This window comes from Pseudophryne corroboree, chromosome 1 (assembly GCF_028390025.1).
Source record: "Pseudophryne corroboree isolate aPseCor3 chromosome 1, aPseCor3.hap2, whole genome shotgun sequence".
Lineage (NCBI taxonomy): Eukaryota > Metazoa > Chordata > Amphibia > Anura > Myobatrachidae > Pseudophryne > Pseudophryne corroboree.
The window spans coordinates 85,904,852-85,929,968 of NC_086444.1; the positions used below are offsets into that span (position 1 = coordinate 85,904,852).

The 25,117-nt window shown below is 46.3% G+C and overlaps 1 protein-coding gene across 1 annotated transcript in view; it reads right to left on the bottom strand.

Moving 5' to 3' along the window:
* LIFR (LIF receptor subunit alpha) overlaps positions 1-25,117 on the bottom strand; it is a 141,161-nt gene that overhangs the window by 31,629 nt on the left and 84,415 nt on the right. Inside the window, exons 3-12 of the mRNA XM_063961221.1 lie at positions 17,041-17,158; positions 16,047-16,195; positions 9,722-9,885; positions 9,390-9,564; positions 8,056-8,325; positions 5,517-5,649; positions 4,146-4,312; positions 3,471-3,616; positions 2,526-2,691; positions 2,216-2,289 (exon numbers count right to left, since the gene is read on the bottom strand). Of these exons, the coding sequence (XP_063817291.1) occupies positions 2,216-2,289; positions 2,526-2,691; positions 3,471-3,616; positions 4,146-4,312; positions 5,517-5,649; positions 8,056-8,325; positions 9,390-9,564; positions 9,722-9,885; positions 16,047-16,195; positions 17,041-17,158 (1,562 nt within the window). The remainder of the gene's footprint in view (positions 1-2,215; positions 2,290-2,525; positions 2,692-3,470; positions 3,617-4,145; positions 4,313-5,516; positions 5,650-8,055; positions 8,326-9,389; positions 9,565-9,721; positions 9,886-16,046; positions 16,196-17,040; positions 17,159-25,117) is intronic.

Genomic DNA, 25,117 nt, shown 5'->3' on the forward strand with positions numbered 1-25,117 from the left:
TCAGTCAGGGAATCCGACCATGCGACTCCAGCACTGCACATCCAGGCTGAGGCGATTGCTGGTCGCAGTATAACACCAGTATGTGTGTATATACTTTTTAGGATATTTTCCAGCCTTCTATCAGCTGGTTCTTTGAGGGTGGCCGTATCAGGAGACGGTAACGCTACTTGTTTAGATAAACGTATCTACCCTAGGGGGTGTTTCCCAACACGCCCTAACCTCTGGCGGGAAGGGATATAATGCTAATAATTTTTTAGAAATTAGCTGTTTTTTATCGGGGGAAACCCACGCTTTATCACACACCTCATTTATTTCCTCTGACTCAGGAAAAACTATTGGTAGTTTTTTCACACCCCACATAATACCCTTCTTTGTGGTACTTGTAGTGTCAGAAAGGTTCAATGCCTCTTTCATTGCCGTGATCATGTAACGTGTGGCCCTACTGGACATTACGTTTGTCTCGTCACCGTCGACACTAGACTCAGTATCTGTGTCAGGGTCTGTGTCGACCCACTGAGGTAACGGGCGTTTTAGCGCCCCTGACGGTGTCTGAGACGCCTGGACAGGCACTAATTGATTTGCCGGCTGTCTCATGTCGTCAACAGTTTTTTGCAAATTGCTGACATTATCACTTAATTGTTTAAATACAATCATCCAGTCAGGTGTCGACTCCCTAGGGGGTGACATCACCAACACAGGCAACTGCTCCGCCTCCACATCATTTTCCTCCTCATACATGTCGACACACGCGTACCGACACACAGCACACACACCGGGAATGCTCTGATAGAGGACAGGACCCCACTTAGCCCTTTGGAGAGACAGAGGGAGAGTCTGCCAGCACACACCCAGCGCTATATATATACAGGGATAACCTTATATAAGTGTTATTCCCTTATAGCTGCTGTTATTATCGTTATTTGCTGCCAAAAATGCCCCCCCTTCTCTTTTTTACCCGGATTCTGAAGCAGGACTGCAGGGGAGAGTCAGGGAGCCGTCCTTCCAGCGGAGCTGTGAGGGAAAATGGCGCTTGTGTGCTGAGGAGATAGGCTCCGCCCCTTCACGACGTCCTTATCTCCCGCTTTTTTGTGTAAAAATGGCAGGGGTTAAAATACATCCATATAGCCCAGGAGCTATTTGTGATGTATTCTTTTTGCCTCCTAAGGTATATACTGTTATATTGCGTCTCAGGGCGCTCCCCCCCAGCGCCCTGCACCCTCAGTGACCGGAGTGTGAAGTGTGCTGAGAGCAATGGCGCACAGCTGCGGTGCTGTGCGCTACCTTAGTCTGAAGACAGGATGTCTTCTGCCGCCGATTTCACCGGACCTCTTCGTCTCTTCTGGCTCTGTAAGGGGGACGGCGGCGCGGCTCCGGTGACCCATCCAGGCTGTACCTGTGATCGTCCCTCTGGAGCTAATGTCCAGTAGCCTAAGAAGCCCAATCCACTCTGCACGCAGGTGAGTTCGCTTCTTCTCCCCTTAGTCCCACGATGCAGTGAGCCTGTTGCCAGCAGGACTCACTGAAAATAAAAAAACCTAAACTAAACTTTTATTCTAAGCAGCTCAGGAGAGCCACCTAGATTGCACCCTTCTCGGCCGGGCACAAAAATCTAACTGAGGCTTGGAGGAGGGTCATAGGGGGAGGAGCCAGTGCACACCACCTGATCCTTAAGCTTTTATTTTGTGCCCTGTCTCCTGCGGAGCCACTGTTCCCCATGGTCCTTACGGAGTCCCAGCATCCACTAGGACGTCAGAGAAACTAGAATACGCTCTGTTACGTGAGAAGTCCATAGTTGAGTAGTTTTGGCTATGGGACTCTTCATTAGACTCTGGCCCTATCAGCCTGAGCCAGGAGGGAGAGCAGCAGCGTCTGCCCCCTTCTATGGAACAGCAAAGCCGCGTGAATGAGCCGGGAAAGGTCAGACACACTGCTGCTCTATTGTCCTGGAGGATTATTCTGCTAGTTGGGGCACCAGGCTTCAGCCACCCAAGTCCAGTAGGTAGCGTGGGCAAGAGATCTAAATATATAGGGACACCAAGCGGTGGAGATGGGGCAGAGAATATAATTTCTATCTAACTCCTGTCTTGTCGCTGCTTGGCGATATCATGAGTGGATGCACCTTTAGTGAGACCACCACTATTCTGTGAACTGTAGAGGCAATAAAAAGTAACACACACGACAGTGATGCTTTAAACTACATAAGGTTATTACTTACCTTCCAGTAGACTATTATTACACGTCCTTCTGGGCTTTGTAGAACTTCTGTCCAGATATCCAGCTTTGAAGGGACTGCAAAGTAAAATAAATAAATAAAAAACAAATCTGATCAATTTTTATGGGTTTTTATTTATTTAAACAAAGGTAGGAAGGGGGCCCAAACCAATATGTAGCCTATTCCCCCCGAGAATCCTAAGCCAGCGCTGGCACTATACTGTGTGCACAGGAGATGGCTACTATGGAGCATTTATGTAGTGGGAGAGCCAATGACGCAGGGTTCTCCCCCTTGCTGCCATTACTCTATGTACCTGCTTGTAAAGTAGTGTGCCTCTTCTCACTGATGCAGTCGCTCCACTTCCAGAAATGATCGTATGATGAGCATCGAACACAAAAGTCATAGCTCTGGTATGGATGTAAATTGTCTACCTCGTAATAGTAGCGGTAATCCTTCATTCCATTCACGGTTGTATTGCGCTGTAAAGGGGAAACAGACCAAGAGAAATGGTCACCTTAGCAAATATCTACTGCATGACTTACATATATAAGATCTGAGATCTGGTCGCTAGCTAACCCGCTCTGTTTCATCCCTGGCAGTAGCCAGGAGCAGCTGGCTGAGGAAACAACGGAACACTAGCAGGCATATAAAGATCAGTGGCTGGAACATTGGGGCAAAATTTACTATGACAGAGCCTACAAGGATTTCCTGCAGATGAACAGGCTGGATGTGGGAGGGGCATTACCGTGAATGTTCCAAGGCAGCTGGAGGGCCACATGTTGTATACTGCTGTACTACATTATACAGATTATGGGCAACTAGATAATGCCAACTGCCTGTTACCACCTATTACTGGCCGTTCCGGGAAGTGAATCTTTACAAACCAGAGGCCTGTCTGCTAAATGGTTTTATCGTGCAGAGGTGAGTGTTAAGTTGCACCAGTAACTAAGGCAGTATCCTACTGGAATCTCTATGGAGACTACAGCTAACAAAGCTCTTGCAACATTGCTATAAATGGTTATCTACAAGGCTTTTTGTTGACCACCATCGAATAAAGATGACGTGCACCATACATCATAGCCATATGTGTACACTGTAACACAATTGGTCAATCTCACAGTACTCAGTGTCACAGAGTTTGCACATACAGTACTACATTGTGCACTACAAACACGTAGAGCAGATTAGACAAGACATACACAGTGAGCAGTGGTAGCATCACACAAACACCCGGAAGGGAAGGGGAATCTGTTTTTACCGTCTCTGTTCCACCGTGGATTCCCTTGATTTGAATTTCACATAACAGCTTCACTGACGTATACTGTCCAGACAAAACCCAGGAGATGGAAACTTTAGTAGGACTGAGGTCGTGGAAACTGAGGCTTTCAATGGGCAGTGGATAAACTGCGTAGGCGAAATAAAGGCACAAAGATGAATACTGTTAATTGAAAAACATATTGAAGATATCACAGCCTTTCTAGGGTCTAATTTGTATCCTGGTTTAATCAACTGTACCCTTAATCATTTTATTTATGGATGAGCACGGGGGAATTTGAGCTATGTGTAAACGTAAATTTATATTCCCCCAATGATGTCGTACTTGCCTTGTAACTAGGCTACACCCCAAGCTATTCACACCTCAAAAAAGAGCTCGGTCATAATATACAGGGGTAACGGGGAAGAGAAAACAAACAATGGCCACTGCACTGCATAGTAAGCTCTGCAAAAAGGCTTCCAAGCAAAATCACAAAAACTAAAGTCCTATAATAGGAACATTTTATAACTCCTACCTAAACATTTACATTAGACAAATATTTTCAATGCCAGCTGCGCACAGTGGGCTGCATTTTAGATTCACCTGTTTTAATATACATACTGGCAGTGAGGTTATCAGGAATGTAACATTATTTGCAGCAAGTATTACTCTACTTACTCCTCTCAGTGACTTTCATAGACAGAGAGGCATCTGATGTCCCCAAAGGATTTGAGGCAATCAGCAAAAAATCATGTATGTCCTGATTGTTCTTCACATCATAGATACAGACGAATTCCTGCTGGTCCGCGTCATTCGCTGTACATGAAATGTTCGTCCCCGAGAACCTGAAACACATGTTCGCGTGATGAATATAATGGTGCAACCTTATGCCTCATCCTAATTACTACAGGAGTATATTCGGTGATTGTTGTTCTGATGCTACTGTAATGGTACATGTTTTGTTTTATCCTTTAGAATTTTTCCTTCTTATAATTGGTTCTTGTATCAGCTTGCAGCGAGGGCCGGCAGCTGGGTGTTTATAATCCAGACCACCACCTGCCTAATGCATAAACGCCATAATCAACAACATATTATCCTGCAAACATCACTTTGTGCAGCCCAAATGTATTGCAGCATTAACTAGGAGGAGAGAGGACGGGAGGAGATGTCACTAGCTGTTTCCCGACGGCACTTTGGGGCTAATTCAGACCCGTTCGCTCGCTAGGGTTTTTTTTTGCAGTCCTGCGTTCGCACAGTCGCCGCCCACAGGGGAGTGTATTTTAGCTGTGCAATGTGCGATCGCATGTGTAGCAGAGCTGTATAAACTGATTTTGTGCAGTCTCTGCGCAGCCCAGGGCTCACTCCAGCCTGTCCGGAAACCAGAACGGACGTCAGGAACCCTCCCTGAAAACGCCCTGATCCCGCCTGCGTTTTTCCTACCACTCCAAGAAAATGGTCAGTTGCCACCCACAAACGGCTTCTTCCGGTCAATCTCCTTGCGAACGCCTATGTGAATGGATCCTTCGCACAAACCCATCGCTGAGCGGCGATCCGCTCTCTACCCGTGCGACGCACCTGCGCATTGCGCAGTTTAGACCTGATCGCCCGCTGTATGAAAACGCAGCCTAGCGATCAGGTCTGAATTAGCCCCTTTATCTACAGTATATATACTTAAGTGGAACATTAAAGACCATTGGTTGATGTACCAATCAGTGAAAACAGTGGAGGAAGTGGAGCAGCGGGGAAGTTCACGTCTTGATATATCAACCCATTTATGACTACTGGTATTCACATTAGCGTCACCAGATAATTATCTAGTTAAGGGTATTATTCCTTCTATTTCTTGGCGGAATTAGACATTTTTCTTTTTTATCCTAACACGGCTGCTAATTGTCTTCTCGCTCATATCTATGTAGATACAACAAATTTTGTTCCTCACGTCCCCGCTCACTAACCACCACCCTGCTAATAGTATAGCTGGGTAATAGATCCCCGGCCGCTTAATGTTCCCGCTCTAGAAGGTGTTCTGTACAAAGCAGCCAGGATTACCGTTCATGTAACGTGTATTTTGTCCCACGCTTATCGCCAAACAATCCAGTCGCTCTTCCCACTTTAAAAGTACAATTAATTTTACGGAGATGACGTGCTTCACAGTAAAAGTCCTGCGGTTCATCTGGAGGGTCTGCATAGGGTTAAACAAACATTACTTGTAGCAAAAATGCAAATAAAAAGTTTTATTTTTTTAATTTTATTTTTTTAAATGACACATAATTAACAGCGATTTACATATAGAAGAATATGTTCAGCACACATAAGCCGTCATCGTCGTAATCCAGCAGGAGTCACAACGGGGTTTTTCAACCTTTATGTGCGTTCACCACAATTTCACCTGAACTCTGGGTTTATAAACATGGAAGAACTACATGTGACTAGCAATGTCCAGCAGGGGTCGCTAGAACGATCTAGTATTACAGCTAACAATGTTTTTATTAGTAAATATCAATTTAAAAAGGTATCTGGGAAGCATCAACACCAGACGTTCTCAAATTAAGGGTCGCAAACCCAAAGTGGGTGGCGACCATGTCAGCTTGGGGTCGTGACCCCATGTTGCTGACCATCAGGCTGATGATTCTAAACTCTCAACCAGTGATCAGAGGAGTCTGAAAAATCAGTAGAATTGTCGGTTACTTCAGGCTCCTCGGATCACTGGCTTAGAGATCAGAGGAGTCATTAGGCTGCTCCGGTCCCAACCTCAGTGCTCCGGCTCTCCTGTCCTGCCCAGCAGCTGCTGCTGCCACAAGCAGGCTGCACTCCTGGCGCCCTCATCTACATGCAGATATTCACAAGGGGCACTCAACTGGCAACAAGGGCGCTCCCGGGTCATGGGGTTTCTGAGCTGTAGGAAACTTACAGATGAAGCAGGCAGCCAGCGGAGCCAGCTCTCAGTAAGCAGAACTCTGAGTCTGTGAAGACCCTCCAGTATGCAAGTGCAGCATGGGCAGGAGAGTCATCCATGTGGAACTGAGGGTGGTGGTGGGGGGGGGTCTTGGAAGCAGCAGTAGGGGAACATGAGGGGGGAGGAGGGGAGAAGTGAGCATAGACTTTATGGGATGTGCTGTGGATGGGGGGGGGGGGTAAGTAGGGGAAAACTCATTAAACACCCGCTGCCTCTCCCTAATCACCCTCTGCTACCCCCCTGCTAACCTATGCCTCCCTTTGTTACTCTGCCATTCCTATGTCCCTCACTGCCATCCTTATCACCCACTGCCTCCCCATCATTCTGTGCTTCCCACTGCCATCACCCGTTACCCTCTACCACCCCGTCACCTTTTGCTTCTCCATAGCCACCCTGACACCCACCTGTCACAACCAGACTCTCCCTGCCTCCCTCAGCCTCCTGTCACCCACTGCATCTCCGTCTCCCTGCCACCCCCGAAGCTTTCACAGCAGGTATAAACAATAACATTTGCATGAATATCTGGGGGGAAAAAAACACATGTAATGACAGGGGCTCCAAAATTAGCTCATTCTTGCAATTGTGTAAAGGGGGGTACTCATGGAGAGATCCATGCTTAAAATCTAAGCAAGCCGACTAGATTGCTTAGATTTTAAGCACAGATCACCCGTGTATACCCCCCACAGCGATAGTGATGGCCCCGCGCATCGCTATCGCCGGTGCTAGATTGAGCCTGCATGCAGGCCAATCTAGCAATCTAGACCCCCGTCCTCCCCCGCATCGCTCAGCACACACTGCGCTGTGCTGAGCGGTGGGAGAGATGTGTGCTGAGCGGTTCGCTCAGCACACATCTCTCTCGTGTATATGGCCCTTTAGAAATAATTAGCTGTCACTTTACTCCTGTTTTGAGCCAACGCAGCTCTACTGTGCATGTGTTGCGCCATTCCAAGGTAACTTGCTGGGGTCCTGTAATAGTTTTTATTGTCTGATGGGGTCCCAGAGGAAATCAGTTTGAGAATCCCTGATCTACACTAACGCTTAGTAAAGTTTACGGTGGGTTTCGTTCTTAGGAGTAAATAAGGAGTAGTTTCAGATTCAGTGGATGGAAGGGTTATGATGGACAGTCAGTGTGCCTGGAGAGCTGAATGATGCTACAGACATCCGATTACAGTATACACACTGCACAATTTTTAAATGCACTTTGGTCAGGCCGATCACGTACACACTGAATCTGTGGCCTCGATTCTGCTCATCGGTACCGTCAAGCATTGGGCAGCACTCCAGATGTGGGGGGCCGATCAGACTGGTTTAGACGTCGGCCCCGGGCACTGTGCGCACACTGCGCAACCGAGCAGCTGAGAATTAGCACTGCACACTTTAAACCTAAATCTTTTTGTTGTTTAGAACCCCTGAAATCATTCACAGGAGAGTCCAATCAGAAAACCTCAAGCCTTTACCTAGCACGCTATTAATGAAACTTAAGCTCTAGTCCATTCTAAAGAGTACAGCCCGGTGGTGAGAAGTTGCATTTGAGGCACATAGGCGCTGTGTCATTTTAACAAGGCTTCCATGCTGTGGGAAATTCCTCCTGCCTGCAAAGATAAGAACGACACTCCTCCTTGCAATACTCACATCCAACAAACACCACGGTCCCGGTGGCATAGTCGTCAGCAGAGGATGCGCAGAAAACATTGTCACCACTAGGTTCCGACTTGTTCAACCCCACCAGCTGAATGCCACTGCTGCCGCTGCTCCCAAGGTCAACCAGTGGAGGATGATCAAAAATGAAAAGAATTGAATTTACGCTGCTCCCGTCCACCAATTTACAGCATAAACTCATGTTGGAGCCGACGAGGACAACCTGATCTTCAGGGAACATACTGTTCTCGTTGGTGCTGCTGCCTGTGAGGGAGACACAATCAGCTGGATCACTAACAGCTTCTAAAGAAATCATTGCTAACAACACTGCTTTGAAGTATAAAATACATTTTAAAAAATGGCGTTTAGACCACCTCTCGTAAGCATAGGTACAGCTTCTAATCGTGTTCTTTCCCAGCTCCGGCGTACGTTATTATACAGAGAAGTAGTAAATACATTCAGAGCTGCATCATTTCTATAGGGGCAAGGAGGGAGTAGAGGGACCACCTATAAGTAAGGGGTATTGGTGATGCTGGAGTCTCCCACTTGGACCTTCTGAGTATGGATGGGGACAGACCGGGCAGAGTAAAGACTTGTTTGGATTTTTCAGCTCCACTGGCTTAACTGCACATGGCAAGAAAAGGAAAGTGGTGGTGGACGGGCTCTGAGAAAACCCACCAAAAGATTTTGGAATGTTACTACCATGACTACATACCTTTAACGGACTAATCTGATGGATGCCGAAAATCAATTCTTTTTTAAATTGTAACCCTGACTCTGGGTTGCTATGGGTGTCCGGCAGTTGGGATACCGCTGGTCACCATACCGACGGCGGGATCCCAGTGTTTACACTGCCGACAGGCACAGGTTCTATTCCACGAGTGGGAATAGTCCCGCTTTCCACCGTGCGGGATTTCGGCGACGGTATAATGACCGGCATCCCCTCTGAGCTCCCTATGACAGAAATGTTTATTCCTACCAGTCCGCATCTCTTGTTGCCTACCTGCAGGTTAGTTGTTCTCTTTACTGTTAAATACTTTAGAATTTGGCAGCTACAGAGCTTCTACGTTGCATGGTAACATTATACTTTGAGTTCTCCTACAACATACAACGCACACTCCTCTTTGGCAAGACACCGACTACTGGGTTTCCTCACTGTCTTCTGAACACGCCCAAAGGTTAAAAGAGACAGAAGATAGGAATTTGCCATAGAAATTGAACAGGAAATGTATCCGTCTGGTAGGAAGCTGTAGTCACTTTAAGAAGCTGCTCTACTGTTCCACTCATCCAAGCATACAGCATATGCGATTTGTTCCCCATATAATTACCATTCACTGTTTTAATGTCACTCCAGTCACTGGGTTCTATTATCCCGTCGTAGTATTCTACATAGACGTAGCACTGGATCCTAACAGAGTGGGACGTGCATTTCAAAGGGAAATCAGAAGTCCAGTTCCACTTGAACACGGTCTCCGATTGATTCCAGCTCACAGTGAATGTTTCCTAAATTGCAAAAATAATTTCTATGGGGTAACTTTTCAGTTAAGTGCGTATGGTCTTCTCGCATCAAACACATTCACATAATTTACATATATGCAGGTATATATTATCTGGGCTACCAGATGTCACAAAGCGTACATGTACATAAAATTATACATACGTTTTTAATAAGCTTCAAGTTTTCACCCCGTAACACGTTAATCTCCCATTTCACTTTCTCATCGTTTAGAAAACTTGAGGAATCCACCGTCCACTGCACAGACAGGACGTCCGACTGATAATCGTCAGTCCAGGAGACAATTTCTGGTGTATGTGGAACGTACGCTACAAGCCAGAGAAAATAAGATTTTACTTACCGATAAATCTATTTCTCGGAGTCCGTAGTGGATGCTGGGGTTCCTGAAAGGACCATGGGGAATAGCGGCTCCGCAGGAGACAGGGCACAAAAAGTAAAGCTTTTCCAGATCAGGTGGTGTGCACTGGCTCCTCCCCCTATGACCCTCCTCCAGACTCCAGTTAGGTACTGTGCCCGGACGAGCGTACACAATAAGGGAGGATTTTGAATCCCGGGTAAGACTCATACCAGCCACACCAATCACACCGTACAACTTGTGATCTAAACCCAGTTAACAGTATGATAACAGCGGAGCCTCTGAAAGATGGCTTCCTTCAACAATAACCCGAATTAGTTAACAATAACTATGTACAATTATTGCAGATAATCCGCACTTGGGATGGGCGCCCAGCATCCACTACGGACTCCGAGAAATAGATTTATCGGTAAGTAAAATCTTATTTTCTCTATCGTCCTAGTGGATGCTGGGGTTCCTGAAAGGACCATGGGGATTATACCAAAGCTCCCAAACGGGCGGGAGAGTGCGGATGACTCTGCAGCACCGAATGAGAGAACTCCAGGTCCTCCTTAGCCAGAGTATCAAATTTGTAAAATTTTACAAACGTGTTCTCCCCTGACCACGTAGCTGCTCGGCAAAGTTGTAATGCCGAGACCCCTCGGGCAGCCGCCCAAGATGAGCCCACCTTCCTTGTGGAGTGGGCCTTTACAGATTTAGGCTGTGGCAGGCCTGCCACAGAATGTGCAAGTTGGATTGTGCTACAGATCCAACGAGCAATCGTCTGCTTAGACGCAGGAGCACCCATCTTGTTGGGTGCATACAATATAAACAACGAGTCAGATTTTCTGACTCCAGCTGTCCTTGCAATATATATTTTTAATGCTCTGACAACGTCCAGTAACTTGGAGTCCTCCAAGTCACTTGTAGCCGCAGGCACTACAATAGGCTGGTTCAGATGAAATGCTGACACCACCTTAGGGAGAAAATGCGGACGAGTCCGCAGTTCTGCCCTGTCCGAATGGAAAATCAGATATGGGCTTTTGTAAGATAAAGCTGCCAGTTCTGACACTCTCCTGGCCGAAGCCAGGGCTAGAAGCATGGTCACTTTCCATGTGAGATATTTCAAATCCACCTTCTTTAGTGGTTCAAACCAATGAGATTTTAGAAAGTCCAAAACCACATTGAGATCCCACGGTGCCACTGGAGGCACCACAGGAGGCTGTATATGTAGCACTCCCTTAACAAAGGTCTGGACTTCAGGGACTGAAGCCAATTCTTTTTGAAAGAAAATCGACAGGGCCGAAATTTGAACCTTAATAGATCCCAATTTGAGACCCATAGACAATCCTGATTGCAGGAAATGTAGGAATCGACCCAGTTGAAATTCCTCCGTCGGAGCACTCCGATCTTCGCACCACGCAACATATTTTCGCCAAATTCGGTGATAATGTTGCACGGTTACTTCCTTCCTTGCTTTAATCAAAGTAGGAATGACTTCTTCCGGCATGCCTTTTTCCTTTAGGATCCGGCGTTCAACCGCCATGCCGTCAAACGCAGCCGCGGTAAGTCTTGAAACAGACAGGGACCCTGCTGAAGCAAGTCCCTCCTTAGAGGTAGAGGCCACGGATCTTCCGTGATCATCTCTTGAAGTTCCGGGTACCAAGTCCTTCTTGGCCAATCCGGAACCACTAGTATCGTCCTTACGCCTCTTTGCCGTATAATTCTCAATACTTTTGGTATGAGAGGCAGAGGAGGAAACACATACACCGACTGGTACACCCAAGGCGTTACCAGCGCGTCCACAGCTATTGCCTGCGGATCTCTTGACCTGGCGCAATACCTGTCCAGTTTTTTGTTGAGGCGAGACGCCATCATGTCCACCATTGGTCTTTCCCAACGGGTTACCAGCAAGTGGAAGACTTCTGGATGAAGTCCCCACTCTCCCGGGTGAAGATCGTGTCTGCTGAGGAAGTCTGCTTCCCAGTTGTCCACTCCCGGGATGAACACTGCTGACAGTGCTATCACATGATTCTCTGCCCAGCGAAGAATCCTTGCAGCTTCTGCCATTGCACTCCTGCTTCTTGTGCCGCCCTGTCTGTTCACATGGGCGACTGCCGTGATGTTGTCCGACTGGATCAACACCGGTTTTCCCTGAAGCAGAGGTTCTGCCTGGCTTAGAGCATTGTATATTGCTCTTAGTTCCAGAATGTTTATGTGAAGAGACGTTTCCAGGCTCGTCCATACTCCCTGGAAGTTTCTTCCTTGTGTGACTGCTCCCCAGCCTCTCAGGCTGGCGTCCGTGGTCACCAGGATCCAATCCTGTATGCCGAATCTGCGGCCCTCCAATAGATGAGCACTCTGCAACCACCACAGAAGAGACACCCTTGTCCTTGGAGACAGGGTTATCCGCAGGTGCATCTGAAGATGCGACCCTGCCATTTTTCCCAGGACTCTTGTGCATTGATGTACAGACACCTTTCCTGGTTTTAGGAGGTTCCTGACAAGCTCGGATAACTCCTTGGCTTTTTCCACCGGGAGAAAAACCTTTTTCTGAACCGTGTCCAGAATCATCCCTAGGAACAGCAGACGAGTTGTCGGCATTAACTGGGATTTTGGAATATTCAGAATCCACCCGTGCTGTTTTAGCACTTCTTGAGACAGTGCTAATCCCATCTCTAGCTGTTCTCTGGACCTTGCCCTTATTAGGAGATCGTCCAAGTATGGGATAATTAATATGCCTTTTCTTCGAAGAAGAATCATCATCTCGGCCATTACCTTTGTAAAGACCCGAGGTGCCGTGGACAAAATCCGAACGGCAGCGTCTGAAACTGATAGTGACAGTTTTGTACAACGAACCTGAGGTACCCCTGGTGTGAGGGGTAAATTGGAACGTGGAGATACGCATCCTTGATGTCCAAGGATACCATAAAGTCCCCCTCTTCCAGGTTCGCTATCACTGCTCTGAGTGACTCCATCTTGAACTTGAACTTCTTTATGTACAGGTTCAAGGACTTCAGATTTAGAATAGGCCTTACCGAGCCATCCGGCTTCGGTACCACAAAAAGAGTGGAATAATACCCCTTCCCTTGTTGTAGAAGAGGTACCTTGACTATCACCTGCTGAGAGTACAGCTTGTGAATGGCTTCCAAAACCGTCTCCCTTTCGGAGGGGGACGTTGGTAAAGCAGACTTCAGGAAACGGCGAGGTGGATCTGTCTCTAATTCCAACCTGTACCCCTGAGATATTATCTGCAGGATCCAGGGATCTACCTGCGAGTGAGCCCACTGCGCGCTGTAATTTTTGAGACGACCACCCACCGTCCCCGAGTCCGCTTGAGAAGCCCCAGCGTCATGCTGAGGCTTTTGTAGAAGCCGGGGAAGGCTTCTGTTCCTGGGAAGGAGCTGCCTGTTGCTGTCTCTTCCCTCGACCTCTGCCTCGTGGCAGATATGAATAGCCCTTTGCTCTCTTATTTTTAAAGGAACGAAAGGGCTGCGGTTGAAAAGTCGGTGCCTTTTTCTGTTGGGGAGTGACTTGAGGTAGAAAGGTGGATTTCCCGGCTGTAGCCGTGGCCACCAAATCTGATAGACCGACTCCAAATAACTCCTCCCCTTTATACGGCAAAACTTCCATATGTCGTTTTGAATCCGCATCGCCTGTCCACTGTCGCGTCCATAAAGCTCTTCTGGCCGAAATGGACATAGCACTTACCCGTGATGCCAGTGTGCAGATATCCCTCTGTGCATCACGCATATAAAGAAATGCATCCTTTATTTGTTCTAACGACAGTAAAATATTGTCCCTGTCCAGGGTATCAATATTTTCAATCAGGGACTCTGACCAAACTACCCCAGCACTGCACATCCAGGCAGTCGCTATAGCTGGTCGTAGTATAACACCTGCATGTGTGTATATACTTTTTTGGATATTTTCCATCCTCCTATCTGATGGATCTTTAAGTGCGGCCGTCTCAGGAGAGGGTAACGCCACTTGTTTAGATAAGCGTGTTAGCGCCTTGTCCACCCTAGGAGGTGTTTCCCAGCGCTCCCTAACCTCTGGCGGGAAAGGGTATAATGCCAATAATTTCTTTGAAATTATCAGCTTTTTATCAGGGGCAACCCACGCTTCATTACACACGTCATTTAATTCTTCTGATTCAGGAAAAACTATAGGTAGTTTTTTCACACCCCACATAATACCCTGTTTAGTGGTACCTGTAGTATCAGCTAAATGTAACGCCTCCTTCATTGCCAAAATCATATAACGTGTGGCCCTACTGGAAAATACGGTTGATTCGTCACCGTCACCACTGGAGTCAGTGCCTGTGTCTGGGTCTGTGTCGACCGACTGAGGCAAAGGGCGTTTTACAGCCCCTGACGGTGTTTGAGTCGCCTGGACAGGCACTAATTGATTGTCCGGCCGTCTCATGTCGTCAAACGACTGCTTTAGCGTGTTGACACTATCCCGTAGTTCCATAAATAAAGGCATCCATTCTGGTGTCTACTCCCTAGGGGGTGACATCCTCATATTTGGCAATTGCTCCGCCTCCACACCAATATCGTCCTCATACATGTCGACACACACGTACCGACACACAGCAGACACACAGGGAATGCTCCTAACGAAGACAGGACCCACTAGCCCTTTGGGGAGACAGAGGGAGAGTTTGCCAGCACACACCAAAAGCGCTATATATAACAGGGATAGCCTTATAATAAGTGCTCCCTTATAGCTGCTTTATATATATCAAAATATCGCCATAAATTTGCCCCCCCTCTCTGTTTTACCCTGTTTCTGTAGTGCAGTGCAGGGGAGAGACCTGGGAGCCGTCCTGACCAGCGGAGCTGTGAGAGGAAATGGCGCCGTGTGCTGAGGAGATAGGCCCCGCCCCTTTTCCGGCGGGCTCGTCTCCCGCTATTTAGTGAATCCAGGCAGGGGTTAAATATCTCCATATAGCCTCTGGGGGCTATATGTGAGGTATTTTTAGCCTTTATATAGGTTACATTTGCCTCCCAGGGCGCCCCCCCCCAGCGCCCTGCACCCTCAGTGACTGCGTGTGAAGTGTGCTGAGAGGAAAATGGCGCACAGCTGCAGTGCTGTGCGCTACCTTTAGAAGACTGCAGGAGTCTTCAGCCGCCGATTCTGGACCTCTTCTGACTTCAGCATCTGCAAGGGGGCCGGCGGCGCGGCTCCGGTGACCATCCAGGCTGTACCTGTGATCGTCCCTCTGGAGCTGATGTCCAGTAGCCAAGAAGCCAATCCATCCTGCACGCAGGTGAGTTCACTTCTTCTCCCCTCAGTCCCTCGTTGCAGTGATCCTGTTGCCAGCAGGACTCACTGTAAAATAAAAAACCTAAGCTAAACTTTTTCTAAGCAGCTCTTTAGGAGAGCCACCTAGATTGCACCCTTCTCGGCCGGGCACAAAAATCTAACTGGAGTCTGAAGGAGGGTCATAGGGGGAGGAGCCAGTGCACACCACCTGATCTGGAAAAGCTTTACTTTTTGTGCCCTGTCTCCTGCGGAGCCGCTATTCCCCATGGTCCTTTCAGGAACCCCAGCATCCACTAGGACGATAGAGAAACAATGGTTACACAGGTAAAACGCTTCTAAAGTAGTCACAAAAGTACAATCGCTCAGGATTCCGCAGACAGCAATAGCCCATCCACTTACAGCAAATTACAGTCCATTACGTCCATTAGCTTGCTAATGAAATAAAACACAGGAAAGATACACTAATGAACAAAACAGACTTTTTACAGGACCAGGACGACGCAGAATATGCAAGTCACCACGGGTCTGGAAACAAAATAACATCTTTAACTGCTCAGACGCTGGACTTAACACCTGCAAGTTCACACTCTGGGGTACACCCTCTGTTTTTTTTTTTTTTAGAATTTTTTTTTTTTTTTTTTTTTGGTCTTAATGCTAAATAGAGCTTTATCATAGATAGTCTACATTACTAAAGTTGTCAAAAGTAAAAAAAACTTTAATTTACAAATCATTGCCCCCTTCCCCGTGGCAGAGTGGTCGGGATGCTGATACTGTATTACCGAGTATGTTACATGTATGTAAAATGCAGACGCACATAGATATATCATGTCAAATCAATGGGAGTGGAGAGGATGGACGACTTACTAATATCTTGCGCGGTCATCTTTAAGTGTTTCTGCGGTTGCCCGGAAACATTTTTGGCTCTTATCTTTACATCTGTTATGCCAAACATGAGAAACGGGACTTCTATCTCATTGGCTTTTGTATCAAAACGCCCACTTGTATCCACAGACCTGTATCAAATACAACAATAAAACATTGGTAACAGTAGCATATCAACAAAAATGTAAAATAATCAGAAAAACCTGTCTCCTGGCGTCTTAGGGTACAAATGTATGTATGTATGTATGTATGTATGTGCAACTGCCTAAATAGGGTACAAATGTATGTATGTGCAACTGCCTAAAGCGGAGCCATCACTTTTGTGCCAAAGAAAAATATTTTTGTAGAGACATCTTTGGGAAAAAGTTGAGGCCAGAAAGAGAGAATCACTGGGGGCCATTCAATTGTTTTTGGCCATCTATCTGTCCCATCTAAACGGGAAAGTACAGGTGCCCAAACGACAATCTTGATTTAATGGTTTTTGGGTATCCATGCATATCGCACCTAAACAGACAGGGTTTAGCCAAGTAAAATGGCTAAACCAGTCTAAAGTCCTGCTTTGGGTGTCCAAACTCCTGTTCAGGTGCCCAAAGTGCTGCATATTTCTTCTGTCACCTCAGGAGGCTGCAAGAAGAAATGTCACCCCTGCAGCTAGCGGGTGGATAAAGAGAGCACTATTGAATGGCTCTGTTTTGAGCCCCCCCTGTTGGTAGCCACGGGGGGGGGAAACAATTGAATCGCCTCAACTGTATTTTTTAATTAATGTGTGTTTGTTTTTTTGTTCGTTTCCAAGTGAGGACAAATAGAATAAAAAAAAATAACTATAAAAATTGTTATTTGTAGTTTTGAATTATTTAATTCCTCCTTATGACATTTTTGAAACTATAGGCAGAAGTGTAGAATAATGAATGTTCTCATACGCAACTAATGGTACAGAGGTTAGCGGTATTACATAAAACCCAAATAAAATTCTTACCTATAATAAACGTCATAGATTATATCAGGACCAGCAGAATCTGGGGTGTCCCAGCGGCAGATCATGTTGTCTAAATCATGTGTGATGCATTTTAGGTTGTTAAAGAACGTTGCAGAATCTAGACGCAAATCAGAAGGACGGGTCATACATGTACATAACCAAGAGGTGTCACAAAAAATATTATATAGTTACAATTACCTGCGTTTCTACATGTATACTATAATAAAAAAACAACAAATGTATTATTGTAAAATAAAAAACATAGAAAACCACAAATGCTTAAAAGAAAAAAACAAAAACAAAACAAAAGCATATTTATGCTCAAGCATAACCACAATGTCCTTTACAGTAAAAAAATAAATAAGAAATTCTACTTCAAATTACAGAAAACACGTGGTAGCCGAGTCTTTTGAACTGTTTTTTTATACCATTTAGAAATGTGGGGGGGAAAAAATATATTTAAAATATTTATATTTTCGAAAACAAGCTCTATCCTAAATATATAATTTTACACCCCACAGATGAATTCCTGGGTACTTAACACAGTATATTAAATGGGGCTTTAATACTTGAATGTGCCCTAGACCTAAGATCACAAAGCGTTTCTCCATACAATTCAGCAAAAAAAGAATATGGTCACAATCAAAACTTGATTTAATATAAGGTACTTGTACCACTAAAGGCTTGATTAATCAAAAAGCCTGAAAAGATCTATATTCTATCAAGCTTATTTACCCGAAAAAAAAAAAAAAATTATCCTAGCGAGTGGCTTCCAGTGCAGATTCAAAAAATGAAGATGAAAAAAAAAAAAAAAAGTAAAAAAAAAAAAATTTTTTTTTAATTATGTAACATATATATATATATTTTTTTTTAATCTATATATATATATATATATATATATATATATATATATATATATATATATCTCGACGGCGTATGGTTTGGTTTACATACATCTGCTTCAGTGTTGGAAGGCACCGGGGCATCGCAACGGGAGGTATAGAGTGCCGGATTCAAAAAGGATTACCGAGGAATACCACCGTGACGCCAGAACAGGCAGTGGGCACGTGACTTGTGATACGATACAAGCTGGGTCTATAGGTGGTGGGAATTCCACCTTATACGGTACTCCTCCCATTTGTAAGGGTGTTATAAATGGTGGAGGATACCAAACTGTTATATGATAATACACTAGGAGGCGCCTATTTTCATTTGTGATTTTATATTTATTTATTTATTTATATATATATATATATATATATATATATATATATATATATATATATATATATATATATATATATATATTTGTCATCATGGGTTGCTGCTAACAAATGCTTCTGCACACAAAGGCGTTTGCCAGCGATAACTTGGATTTGTAGTTAGCGAAAACACCCGGAATAGGTCTTTTCACTCTCACAGATATACACCAAGGGGGTTATGCAACAGGTTATTTATTTATTACCAGTTATTTATATAGTGCACACAAACTCTATTTTGGCCATTACAATCTAACTTCCCTATCACATATACACGCTCACACATTCATGCTAGGGTTATTTTTATTTTTTGTGGAGAGCCAATTAACCTACCAGTATTTCTCTATCGTCCTAAGTGGATGCTGGGGTTCCTGAAAGGACCATGGGGAATAGCGGCTCCGCAGGAGACAGGGCACAAAAAAAGTAAAGCTTTACTAGGTCAGGTGGTGTGCACTGGCTCCTCCCCCTATGACCCTCCTCCAGACTCCAGTTAGATTTTGTGCCCGAACGAGAAGGGTGCAATCTAGGTGGCTCTCCTAAAGAGCTGCTTAGAGAAAGTTTAGTTTAGGTTTTTTTCTTTACAGTGAGTCCTGCTGGCAACAGGATCACTGCAACGTGGGACTTAGGGGGAAAGTAGTAAACTCACCTGCATGCAGAGTGGATTTGCTGCTTGGCTACTGGACACCATTAGCTCCAGAGGGATCGAACACAGGCCCAGCCGTGGAGTCCGGTCCCGGAGCCGCGCCGCCGACCCCCTTGCAGATGCTGAAGCGTGAAGAGGTCCGGAAACCGGCGGCTGAAGACTCCTCAGTCTTCATAAGGTAGCGCACAGCACTGCAGCTGTGCGCCATTTTCCTCTCAGCACACTTCACTGGGCAGTCACTGAGGGTGCAGAGCGCTGGGGGGGGGCGCTCTGAGAGGCAAATATAAACCTTATACAAGGCTAAAAATACCTCACATATAGCCCATAGGGGCTATATGGAGATATTTAACCCCTGCCTGACTGGAAAAATAGCGGGAGAAGAACCCGCCGAAAAAGGGGCGGGGCCTATCTCCTCAGCACACGGCGCCATTTTCTGTCACAGCTCCGCTGGTCAGAACGGCTCCCAGGTCTCTCCCCTGCACTGCACTACAGAAACAGGGTAAAACAGAGAGGGGGGGCACATTAATGGCTATATATATATATATTAAAGCAGCTATAAGGGAGCACTTAATATAAGGATATCCCTTGTATATATAGCGCTTTGTGGTGTGTGCTGGCAGACTCTCCCTCTGTCTCCCCAAAAGGGCTAGTGGGTCCTGTCTTCATTAGAGCATTCCCTGTGAGTTTGCGGTGTGTGTCGGTACGTGGTGTCGACATGTATGAGGACGATATTGGTGTGGAGGCGGAGCAATTGCCAAATATGCAGATGTCACCCCCCAGGGGGTCGACACCAGAATGGATGCCTTTATTTGTGGAATTACGTGATGGTTTATCTTCCCTTAAACAGTCAGTTGAGGACATGAGGCGGCCGGACAATCAATTAATGCCTGTCCAGGCGCCTCAAACACCGTCAGGGGCTGTAAAACGCCCTTTGCCTCAGTCGGTCGACACAGACCCAGACACGGGCACTGATTCCAGTGACGACGGTAGAAATTCAAACGTATTTTCCAGTAGGGCCACACGTTATATGATTTTGGCAATGAAGGAGACGTTACATTTAGCTGATACTACAGATACCGTAAAACAGGGTATTATGTATGGTGTGAAAAAACTACAAACAGTTTTTCCTGAATCAGAAGAATTAAATGACGTGTGTGATGAAGCGTGGGTTGCTCCTGATAAAAAGTTGATAATTTCAAAAAAGTTATTGGCATTATACCCTTTCCCGCCAGAGGTTAGGGCGCGCTGGGAAACACCCCCTAAGGTGGACAAGGCGCTCACACGCTTATCCAAACAAGTGGCGTTACCCTCTCCTGAGACGGCCGCACTTAAGGATCCATCAGATAGAAAGATGGAAGTTATTCAAAAGAATATATACACACATGCAGGTGTTATACTACGACCAGCTATAGCAACTGCCTGGATGTGCAGTGCTGGAGTAGTTTGGTCAGAATCCCTGATTGAAAATATTGATACCCTAGATAGGGACAATGTTTTACTGTCGTTAGAACAAATAAAGGATGCATTTATCTATATGCGTGATGCACAGAGGGATATTTGCACACTGGCATCTCGGATGAGTGCTATGTCCATTTCAGCCAGAAGAGCCTTATGGACACGACAGTGGACAGGCGATGCGGATTCAAAACGTCACATGGAGGTTTTGCCGTATAAAGGGGAGGAGTTATTTGGAGTTGGTCTATCAGACTTGGTGGCCACGGCTACTGCCGGGAAATCCACTTTTTTACCTCAAGTCACTCCCCAACAGAGAAAGGCACCGACCTTTCAACCGCAGCCTTTTCGCTCCTACAAAAATAAGAGAGCAAAGGGCTTGTCGTATCTGCCACGAGGCAGAGGAAGAGGGAAGAGACACCAACAGGCAGCTCCTTCCCAGGAACAGAAGCCCTCCCCGGCTCCTGCAAAAACCTCAGCATGACGCTGGGGCCTCTCAAGCGGACTCGGGGACAGTGGGGGGCCGTCTCAAAAATTACAGCGCGCAGTGGGCTCACTCGCAGGTAGACCCCTGGATCCTGCAGATAATATCTCAGGGGTACAGGTTGGAATTAGAGACGGATCCTCCTCATCGTTTCCTGAAGTCTGCCTTACCAACCGTCTCTTCCGAAAGGGAGAGGGTGTTGGAAGCCATTCACAAGCTGTACGCTCAGCAGGTGATAGTCAAAGTACCCCTATTACAACAAGGAAAGGGGTATTATTCCACTCTATTTGTGGTACCGAAGCCGGATGGCTCGGTAAGGCCTATTCTAAATCTGAAGTCCTTGAACCTCTACATAAAAAAGTTCAAGTTCAAGATGGAGTCACTCAGAGCAGTGATAGCGAACCTGGAAGAAGGGGACTTTATGGTATCCTTGGACATCAAGGATGCGTATCTACACGTTCCGATTTACCCCGCACACCAGGGGTACCTCAGGTTCATTGTTCAAAACTGTCAATATCAGTTTCAGACGCTGCCGTTCGGATTGTCCACGGCGCCTCGGGTCTTTACCAAGGTAATGGCCGAGATGATGATTCTTCTTCGAAGAAAAGGCGTATTAGTTATCCCATACTTGGACGATCTCCTAATAAGGGCAAGGTCCAGAGAACAGCTGGAGACAGCTTTAGCACTATCTCAAGAGGTGCTAAGACAACACGGGTGGATTCTGAATATTCCAAAATCCCATTTAATCCCGACAACTCGTCTGCTGTTCCTAGGAATGATTCTGGACACGGTTCAGAAAAAGGTTTTCCTTCCAGAGGAAAAAGCCAAGGAGTTATCCGATCTGGTCAGGAACCTCCTAAAACCAGGAAAAGTGTCAGTACATCAATGCACAAGAGTCCTGGGAAAAATGGTGGCTTCTTACGAAGCAATTCCATTCGGCAGATTCCATGCAAGAACATTCCAAAGGGATCTGTTGGACAAATGGTCAGGGTCGCATCTGCAGATGCACCTGCGAATAACCCTGTCACCAAAGACAAGGGTGTCACTTCTGTGGTGGTTGCAGAAGGCTCACCTATTAGAAGGCCGCAGATTCGGCATTCAGGATTGGATCCTGGTGACCACGGACGCCAGCCTGAGAGGCTGGGGAGCAGTCACACAAGGAAGAAACTTCCAGGGAGTATGGACGAGTCTGGAAAAGTCTCTTCACATAAACATTCTGGAACTAAGAGCAATCTACAATGCTCTAAGCCAGGCGGAACTTCTCCTGCAAGGAAAGCCGGTGTTGATTCAGTCGGACAACATCACGGCGGTCGCCCATGTAAACAGGCAGGGCGGCACAAGAAGCAGGAGTGCAATGGCAGAAGCTGCCAAGATTCTTCGCTGGGCGGAGAATCACGTGATAGCACTGTCAGCAGTGTTCATCCCGGGCGTGGACAACTGGGAAGCAGACTTCCTCAGCAGACACGATCTTCATCCGGGAGAGTGGGGTCTACATCCAGAAGTCTTCAACATGTTAATAGACCGTTGGGAAAGACCAATTGTAGACATGATGGCGTCTCGCCTCAACAAGAAACTGGACAAATATTGCGCCAGGTCAAGAGATCCACAGGCAATAGCTGTGGACGCACTGGTAACTCCTTGGGTGTACCAGTCAGTGTATGTGTTTCCTCCTCTGCCGCTCATACCAAAGGTATTGAAGATCATACGGCAAAGAAGAGTAAGAACAATACTAGTGGTTCCGGATTGGCCGAGAAGGACTTGGTATCCGGAACTTCAAGAGATGCTCACGGACGAACCGTGGCCTCTACCTCTGAGAAGGGACCTGCTACAGCAGGGTCCCTGTCTTTTTCAAGACTTACCGCGGCTGCGTTTGACGGCATGGCGGTTGAACGCCAGATCCTAAAAGGGAAAGGCATTCCAGAAGAAGTCATTCCTACCTTGATTAAGGCACGGAAGGAAGTCACCGTGAAACATTATCACCGCATTTGGCGAAAATATGTAGCGTGGTGCGAGGATCGGAGGGTTCCGACGGAGGAATTCCAACTGGGTCGTTTCCTACATTTCCTGCAATCAGGATTATCTATGGGTCTCAAATTGGGATCCATTAAGGTTCAAATTTCGGCCCTGTCAATATTCTTCCAAAAAGAATTGGCCTCTGTCCCTGAGGTCCAGACTTTTGTCAAGGGAGTACTGCATATACAGCCTCCTGTGGTGCCTCCGGTGGCACCGTGGGATCTAAATGTAGTTTTAGATTTCCTCAAATCCCATTGGTTTGAACCATTGAAAAAGGTGGATTTGAAATATCTCACATTGAAAGTGACTATGTTACTAGCCCTGGCCTCTGCCAGGAGAGTATCTGAATTGGCGGCTTTATCTTATAAAAGTCCTTATCTAATCTTCCATTCGGATAGGGCAGAACTGCGGACTCGTCCGCATTTTCTCCCTAAAGTGGTATCAGCATTTCATCTGAACCAACCTATTGTGGTGCCTGCGGCCACTAGCGACTTGGAGGACTCCAAGTTGTTGGACGTTGTCAGAGCCTTAAAAATATACATTGCAAGGACGGCTGGAGTCAGAAAATCTGACTCGCTGTTTATATTGTATGCACCCAACAAGTTGGGCGCACCTGCTTCTAAGCAGTCGATTGCTCGTTGGATTTGTAACACAATTCAACTTGCACATTCTGTGGCAGGCCTGCCACAGCCTAAAACTGTAAAAGCCCACTCCACAAGGAAGGTGGGCTCATCTTGGGCGGCTGCCCGAGGGGTCTCGGCATTACAACTCTGCCGAGCAGCTACGTGGTCGGGGGAGAACACGTTTGTAAAATTTTACAAATTTGATACCCTGGCAAAGGAGGACCTGGAGTTCTCTCATTCGGTGCTGCAGAGTCATCCGCACTCTCCCGCCCGTTTGGGAGCTTTGGTATAATCCCCATGGTCCTTTCAGGAACCCCAGCATCCACTTAGGACGATAGAGAAAATAAGAATTTACTTACCGATAATTCTATTTCTCGGAGTCCGTAGTGGATGCTGGGCGCCCATCCCAAGTGCGGATTATCTGCAATACTTGTACATAGTTATTGTTAACTAATTCGGGTTATTGTTAAGGAGCCATCTTAAGAGGCCCTTTCTGTTGTCATACTGTTAACTGGGTTTAGATCACAAGTTGTACGGTGTGATTGGTGTGGCTGGTATGAGTCTTACCCGGGATTCAAAATGCCTCCCTTATTGTGTATGCTCGTCCGGGCACAGTACCTAACTGGAGTCTGGAGGAGGGTCATAGGGGGAGGAGCCAGTGCACACCACCTGACCTAGTAAAGCTTTACTTTTTTTGTGCCCTGTCTCCTGCGGAGCCGCTATTCCCCATGGTCCTTTCAGGAACCCCAGCATCCACTACGGACTCCGAGAAATAGAATTATCGGTAAGTAAATTCTTATTATTTGGATTGTGGGAGGAAATCAGAGTACCCCGGAGGAAATCCACGCAAGTACAGGGAGAACATACAAACTCCACACAGTGGGAATTGAACCCATGACCTCAGTGCAGTAAGGCAATATTGCTAACTATCACACTCTCCGTGCTGCCTTGATTCTACGCAACCGGTGGGATTTCAGTAAGAGCTAAATTTATAGCGCCGATCTGTAGAAGGCTGAACCAGCTTTATAATGGATTGCCCCTTTAGATTTAGCGGCTATCAGTGATACACTGTCTAATGTAAGAAAATAACAATTAGGCTTGCTGCTTCGTAGATTCTGCATAATGGGGCTTTTTATTTCTGAACAGCACACAATAATTATTGTAAATTAGAGGTTTTCGCCTGCTATTATGCGCTCTACTTTCCCCAAGCTTGGCACTTTGAGTGTTCTCCAGTCACAGATTTGCATTAACTGCTGTAAATTGCTGTGATGGTTATTTACTTGGCTAACTCTGCCTCTTATTGGACCTGGAGGTGAGTGGTTATCTCTTCCTGTGATCTTGAAAACAGAACACTGCAAGAACAGCTGCTCACACCAACAGCCGTCTACCTATTAGCCTTGTATGAGTTAGCCAGAGCGCAAACCGTATCAAATGAAAGGAGAGAAAGCCGAGCCAAAGCCACAACAACAGGGCCCGATTGCGTTGCATGCAACTTTGCTTGAGGCCGCATCTAGCGATCATTTCTGTTACTGCGCATGTGTACGCATTACTCGCGATTGAACGCATAATTCAGACTAGCACAGATCTAAGACATTTCTGTGCA